The sequence below is a fragment of the Spinacia oleracea genome, chromosome 2 (genome assembly GCF_020520425.1).
Source record: "Spinacia oleracea cultivar Varoflay chromosome 2, BTI_SOV_V1, whole genome shotgun sequence".
Classification (NCBI taxonomy): domain Eukaryota; kingdom Viridiplantae; phylum Streptophyta; class Magnoliopsida; order Caryophyllales; family Amaranthaceae; genus Spinacia; species Spinacia oleracea.
This window is the reverse complement of record NC_079488.1, coordinates 78,227,983-78,235,927: the sequence shown is the minus strand read 5'-3', so window position 1 is coordinate 78,235,927 and position 7,945 is coordinate 78,227,983. Positions and strand designations below refer to the sequence as shown.

The window sequence follows — 7,945 nt, the reverse complement described above, 5'->3', positions numbered from 1 at the left end:
TTCATCATGTCCAAATTAAAACCATTAAGTCCAGATCAGAAACGATATGATCAGGTCATGTCCATATCAAAACTGATTTTTATAGAACAGAACCATTATATATCTAGACCAGAACTGATAGGATCAGATAATATCCAGATCATAACTGGTCTGTACAGATCATGTCCAGATCATGTTCAAATCTGCAAAGATCTTGTCTACATCAGAACCGATCCTTACATAACTAATATGTTCAAATCAAAACCGATTTGTACAGATCATGTCCAAATCAGAATCAATATGTCCAGATTATAACTGGTCTAGATATCGACTCCGTACATATTATGTTCAGTTCAAAATTTATCTGCAAAGATCATGTCCATATCAGAATTGATTTGTACTAATCATGACCAGATTAGAACTGGTCTGTACAGATCATAACCAGATCATAACTAATATGTACAGATCGTGTCCTGATCAGAAATGATCTATACAGATCATGTCCAGAGCAGAACTGATCTGTCCAGATCATATCCAGATCTGAACTGATCAGAACTGAACTGTATAGATCATATCCAGATCAGAACTGGTATCTACAGATCATGTCCAGATCAGAATTAATCATGTCCTAAACAGAAAAGATCTGTACAAATTATGTCCAGATCATAACCAATCTTTACAGATCATATCCAGATCAGAACTTATATGTCTAGATCATAACCGATCTATCTAAATCATGTCTAGGTCTATTTAATATAAGGAATAGTCATGAGCAAAGTGAAATAAATATACAATATTATAAATTTGTGTAATATTTATTTTATACGTAAGTCGTTTAATATTAATAAACGTAGAGTTTTGTCTAAACTTAATTATGAAGAATTAGATCAGATCAGATCAGAAAAAATAAGGTAAACTAAACAGGCCTTAATCACCCGAGGCAGTAGGAAAATTAGAACCAACGAAAAACCGGAATCACAGTTCCCAATACAAAAGCACCTGATTTTCTCTCTCCTCTTTACTGCTTACGTCACTAACAATTTCCATTTTCTCTCTCTTTGACTGCCACCCGCCATGAAAGACTCCTCCAAGAAACTCAAGCTTGTCTGCAGCTTCAATGGAGAATTCCGGCGCCGGAAACCCAGTGAAATATTCCGGTACACCGGAGGAGAGACTCGGATTATTTCTGTCGACCCCACTACTCTGACATACTCAAAACTCCGGTCTCTGATCACTCAACTGTTCCGAGTTGCCAACTCGAACGAGTTCAAACTCAAGTACCAGTTACCGGGTTCGGAAACCGGTGACTCTTCCTCGCTTATTCTTCTTGCTGACGACGATGACGTTTCGTGTATGGTGGAGGAGTACTACGAGAAGGTTGCATTGCACGGTAACAAATTTTCTAGGTTGTGGGTTTTTGTTTTTAATGGCAATGTAGATGACCCTCTTGAGAATTCTTGTGGAAAAGGGGATTTTGATTGGTTTAGGGTTTTAAGGGAGAATTTGAGGTTTAAGGGTGAAAATTTAGGGTTTAAGAATTTCTTGGATGCTACTAATTGTGGGAAGAATCCTAATCACAATTATAATCATAATCACAGTCATAATCATAGTCATAATAATGGGAGAAAGAAGATTAGTAGCAGTGATCGCTGTTTGAGGAAATTGGTTTTAAAGCAACAATTGGTGCTGGCTAAACAAAAAGATCAAATTGAATATACTGATTGTAGTGCTAAATTGGAAAATTATGATCAGCCTCTTATTGATTTAGGGCCTGGTTCGTGTGATTTGATTACCGCAAAAGTTGATGTAAATAATAATGCGAATAGTGGAAGGAAATTTGATTGTAAGGAGGGTGATTTTGGTGGTCTTAATTCGACAAGATTGGTGTCGAATTCTTGTCCTTTAAGTCTACGAGATAGTAATTTGTTAGAGGAAAGAAATCGAAATTCAGGGTCTACAAGTGCAATGGAAAGTTGTGAGGGAATGGGTGATAGTTCTCAAAACAAGCAAGACTTAAACATGGAGAATCCCCTGCCGTATTGCCTGGATGATCAGAATGCACTGAACTCTCATATGTCCTGTGATGATCGAGGAATTCGAAGGGATTCTACAATGAATCAATTCCATAGAGGTCATGGGATATCGGGCCATTGTGGTATCCGAAGCCATCACTTTCGTAAGGGTGATTTGAGGAATCAAGGGATTGGTTATTCTTGCCATTATGGGAGTCATTGCATGAGTAAGTTGGGTGGTAATATCTCAGTTGGTGCTAAGTGTTATCCTGGTTTAGGGGTCTCAAAACAAGGGCAAGCTATGAGATTTCACCATTCAAATTCATCAGTAAGACCCTTATCTGGTCCACCACATAGGACTAAGGTGGTTGAGACGAGGAAATTGATTGATCCCAACAAGGCAAGCCGAAAACAGGCCAATAAAGTTTCAGTTACGCAATCTCAAGTGTATCAACCTCGAATATTGGAAGAGCCCTTGATTGATTTTAGCGAGGAACCTATTGGAGTGAAAAATAATGCTGCTAAAGGTGAATTGAGGGGCAATTGCCTTACTGATTCAATAAATCTTTCCTCATGCAACCCTTCAATGTCATCATCCAAAGTTGCAACCTTAAAACTTTCTTATTTGGGGAGTGAAGTCTCTGCATCATTGCAGATAGATCAGCTAAAGGTTTTAGATCCAACAGTTGAAGGATCAAACAAGAGTGCATTGCATTCTATAGTTGATATTATTGCCAAATGGGACAAAAGTTGTTCACTGCAAGAAGATATGCAGGATGCTCCTCCTGCAAGTCCTAACAGCTATGACAAGGTATATGTTGAAGTAGTATCAAAACGAACATAAGTACTCTCTGGTATATTCCGCCTTCATTACAATTAGTCTTCTATCTTCTGCAGGTGGATTCAAGGAATAACCAAATAGACTCCAACATAATTGCTGGGATTCCCAGTGATCTAGCTGCTTTATTCACTGATCTGTCTACTAGAGGGCTTCAGGTTATTCTTCTACTATTTCACTCATGTCGTTATCTGCTTTTCTGTAACCATTTTGTTAATTTGTATCATACATGGTAATATAAAATGATTGTTTCTTTCATTGTTGTAGCTTGTAGTTGTCCAAAGGCTTATGTTTCCATTGCTGCAGACAATCCAATACTCTGATCTCGAGTACATTAAGGAACTTGGTTCAGGAAACTATGGAACTGTTTATCATGGAAAATGGAAAGGTTCTGATGTAGCAGTCAAGACGATAAAGCCAAGTTGCTTTAATGGAGATACAAAGATGGAGGATCGATTGGTAATTACTTGGAAATTCCTTCTGACGTCCTTTCCACGTGTAGCTTAATTATTGGGATGTTTCTGTGATCATTTTCTGTTTAGCTTTTGACTTCCATTATCAGTATTAGAAAACATAGGTGGCTGGATATGTAGAATGCAGGCAGCAACATGTAACTTTTGATTTCAAGTTTTTTGTACTTGTGGGATGACTATGGACTAAGGCTGCCTGCCCTACTGAAGTGTTCAATAGTATTATGTTTTGGTTTAAACCACGTAATTCAGTGTCTCTGTAATATTCAAGTTTGATAAGTTCTCGATGATATCTGCAGGTTGCAGACTTCTGGAAGGAAGCTTTTATGCTTGGGCAGCTACACCATCCCAACATTGTAGCTTTTTATGGAGTAGTTACTGATGGACCTATTACAAATTTGGCAACAGTGACTGAATACATGGTTAATGGCTCCCTTAAACAAGTTCTACAGAGAAAGGACAGGTATCGATTATTTAAATATCATATATAATGATCTGTCTATATAACAAACTGTGGTGTCTTATCCCTAGGAAAAATTCCATGCATCTTTGACCTTACGTGCTTAAACATAGATTTGGAGTATCATTGACTGGTTTACTTTGTTGATGTCAGAACGATAGACCGGAGAAAGCGGCTCATTATAGCGATGGATGCTGCATTCGGGATGGAATACTTGCATGAGAAAAACATTGTCCACTTTGATCTAAAATCTCATAATTTCCTGGTGAATATGAAGGATCCTCAGCGCCCTGTGTGCAAGGTTAAGCACCTGTTTTTGCTTTCAGTTTTGTGTTGTGCCATTATAACTCAAGCTTGAATACTCGCTTTCTTTAGGAAATCACTATACTAAGATTTGTTATCCCTTTCTTAGATTGGAGACTTGGGCTTATCAAAACTCAAGCGGAGAACAATGGTTTCTGGAGGGGTACGTGGAACAATACCATGGATGGCACCAGAGCTTCTGAATACAAGTACCAACCTTGTCACAGAGAAGGTAGGTAGGACTTTTCTGAGAGAAGATTGCGTCACGTATTTTATGGCTTGGTTACTTACCTGATTGTTCTGCACAGGTTGATGTTTACTCCTTTGGAATCGTAATGTGGGAACTCTTGACTGGAGAGGAACCATATGCAGGCATGCGTTCTGGGGACATAATTGGTATGGATTGGATCTGTTTTTTAATATGCTGATTGCTGAACATGAATATCATAACTAAGAACATGCTAAATTAAAGAAAAAGACAACTAGATGTTATGTTGCTGATAATCTACATCTTACTTCAGGTCTAAGTTTATGACTATTTCACACTTGCACTAGAATAGCCTGCTTCTGCCTGTTTCCGTTTCACACTTGCACTTTAGCTTGGCTGCAATTCTTCTTCTAGTTTATTAATGTGTTATTTGGATGACTCAGCTCAAAAAGTCAAAGGAACACTGCAACCTGAGATCCCAAGCTGGTGCGACCCAGCATGGAGATCGCTAATGGAGAGGTGCTGGTCGCCTGATCCCAAGTCCCGACCATCTTTCTCTGAGATTGCTAAAGAATTACGGGCCATTTCAGGTACTATCAATATCAAATAACAAGCAATATCTAGAAATAGAATGTGCTTAATTTGGCTACAGATTCCCACTACCTTGTCGATATTGTAGAATGACAGTATCAAGCAGGGCGCCTGAGATGTAGCTTTTTCCATCCGGTGCCAAGATATGTTAGGCTTTTGTATCCAGTTTGTATATATGAAACTTGTAGTTACCCATTTAAATGCAGAAATTGTGCAGTTAAATTTGTTATTTGTAAAGAGACTATAGCATTTGAATTAAGCAAATTGCTCCGTAGCATTTTATAAAGCAAATTGCTCCGTAGCATTTTAATGTACAACATTCACCCATTCAGTGTACTAGATTAGTCGTATCTTAAAAATGAGAGTTATTTGGGTTTACGAGCACAATCTAAGTCTAACCTATATGAATTTGACAACCATACAACATCTCCGAGTTGTCATGTAATATGTATACGACGTAGAATAGCATATACGGTTTTTTTTTTTTTATCTTTAAAAACGCCCTTAAAAAACCTACTGCGTGATGATATTTGGCCATTGAAAGTTTAAATGTATTGGTATATTTTGAATTACAGAAGTTAAATTTGTTGAGACATTTAGATGATCATTAATTATGGGAAAAGGAGAAAAATAAAGGAAGATGGAAACAATATTGAACATTGAACATTGTACATTGAACCAGGCTGTAAGATTCCCGGGCCCATAATTGAAAGTCCACCACCCAATGTTGCTTTCAGGTTCAAGTACCTTGTGCATTGGACTTTGGGCTGACCCTTTGAGCTTCTACGGGCTCTTTTACTGTACATGAATACATGTACATTTACCGATGTACAAAATACGGAGTTTTTCTATGTTACGGAGTACGGAGTAATACTGTATAATGTTTTGACTTTAATTCAAAATATTGCCCAAAATAAGGTATGTGAATAACGAAAAGTCAAAACGTTCAATTAAATGAGAGGGGAAGTACTACGAACTTTGTATTTAACTAAGGGTAATGTTATCTGCATGAATCTGCATACTTTAAAAATGAGTATAAATATTGTAGTACTCTATAAATAATGTATCTGCATACTTAAAAAATGAGTATAAATATTGTAGTACTCTATATTAATTGTCGTACTAAACTTTTTACGGAGTTTTATGTGATAAGTTGTAGTGGACTTATCTATTATAGTTTAACAGAAAATTAGTTGGGGTTAAAAATAGTGGAAGAATGTTTTAATGGAATGTGAGAGGATATAGGTTGTAATTTTGGGTAATGGAAAGAAAGAGATAATAAAATATTAATTGGTCAATGACATAAAAAGAAATATGACAATTAAATTAGACCAAACGTAAATGAAAAGTGTGATAATTATATTGCGAGAGTTGAGAGAGTAGTTTAGAGGAGGACTTTTTGATTTGCAAACGGCGAATGTGGCAAATTAGCCCCCATAACTATAGTCTAATGTGTAAATTAGCCCCATACGTTTTAATTAAAGCAAATTAACCCCTAACTAGAATAGATGCCGTGCACACACGAATTTTGATCATTTTTTTCACAAAATATTTAACTGAATATCTCCCAAACTACTGCATAGTTATAACATTTTTAACATACTCGTTTAAATGTATCCATATTCATCTAATTGCATATTTAAAATGCTAATATGGTAATTTGACCAAAATATTGAGTGATATATTTTCCATTACTAATATAGCGATTTGACTAAAATATTACCAATTTAGAATAATTATTATTACGTCGTATCTATTATTTCCATAATTTATAAACTAAATATATTTTGTTTTCATACACAAATAGTTTATAAAAAGGTAGAGAATAAAAATAAAATCAAACAGATACATTTTTTTTAGGAAAGTGATTTTTGGCGGGAAAAAATCGCACCAGGAATTGACACATGTCATTCCTGGTGTCTCTTTTAGTATATAGATAATAGATAGATGTTTTGTGTAATGTGCAATTAACTACAGACTATCAATTTCTGACCAATTTACACCGAATTAAAAATTCTGTCGGAAAATAAACTACTTTACCAAAAAAAAATCTTATAATCGAGAAAAATACATTTCTCCCACAAACTAATTACCTAAATATACAAAATTAATATGGAGTGCCATTCATTTAGAAGCAGTTACAGCCGAATAAATCCTCCCATTATAAAGCTCCATTCATGGTGGAATCCTCCAATTATAATACAAAAATATATGAATTAAATCAAGATTCAATACAAAGTCGCATGGGTTGGAAAGTCTGAAACAACGTTGTTCGGGAAAGTAAAGAGGAGGAAGGCGACGACGCAATGTCTGAAGGTTGTTGAGATCGTGGGAGGGAGATTGGTGAAGGAGATAGAGAGTCGGATCAGAGCTACTGTTGTGTCGATGTAGGAGAATGAAGGATTGGTGCAAGATAGTGAAATAATTAAAGGTAGTGAAAAAACATGGTGTATATACAAGAACTATGCCTTTCCATTTCTAATACAACGTATATGTATATAAAAATAAATATATTATACATGTATTTAATGAGGAAAATCAATTATAAGTCTATTTTCCAGCAGAAAATTTAATTTCAGGTGGAAATCGGTCGAAAATTGTTAATTGCACATTAAACTAAACGTTAGGGGTTTATTTGCTTCAAGTAAAACACATGGAGTTAATTTGCACATTAGACAATAGTTATGGGGCTAATTTACCACATTTGCCATTTGCCATTTGTAAACTCCATCCAAAACTCTGTTAGTTGGCCAAAAGTTAAAAGGGCTAAAACTGTAACAACCTAACATGATAGATTACTGCAATCAAATGATAACGTGACATTTAGATTTAGGCCATGTCTAGCTTAAGTCGGGTTAGGGGTGTCAATTCACAATCCGACCCAGTGAACCCGATGAGTTTGTCCGACTGATTAGAATCTGAATCGTTAGAACCCGCGAGCTAAAATTCGAAATCTGATCTGGTCCGTTTATATTCAACCAGAATCCAACCCAACTAGTTAATATTGATCCGATTAAAATCCAAATCTGATAACAGACCGATCCGTGACAATCCGAATCCGTTTAATCCGAACTAAAGCGATCC

The 7,945-nt window shown here is 36.1% G+C and overlaps 1 protein-coding gene across 2 annotated transcripts; it reads left to right on the top strand.

Annotated features, from left to right (window-relative positions):
• Positions 1-912: 912 nt before the first annotated feature.
• LOC110797601 (uncharacterized) lies at positions 913-5,152 on the top strand. Of its 2 annotated transcripts, none has more exons than XM_022002713.2 (8): positions 913-2,802; positions 2,889-2,987; positions 3,097-3,288; positions 3,599-3,762; positions 3,913-4,060; positions 4,172-4,294; positions 4,371-4,458; positions 4,714-5,152. In XM_022002713.2, exons 1-8 carry the CDS (start codon positions 1,054-1,056, stop codon positions 4,878-4,880), a joined length of 2,730 nt encoding a protein of 909 aa, XP_021858405.1. In that variant the 5' UTR covers positions 913-1,053; the 3' UTR covers positions 4,881-5,152. The 2 variants fall into 2 exon arrangements, with proteins under 2 accessions (XP_021858405.1, XP_056693070.1); XM_056837092.1 differs by having other exon boundaries at positions 931-2,802; positions 3,136-3,288.
• The last annotated feature ends 2,793 nt before the right edge of the window (positions 5,153-7,945 follow it).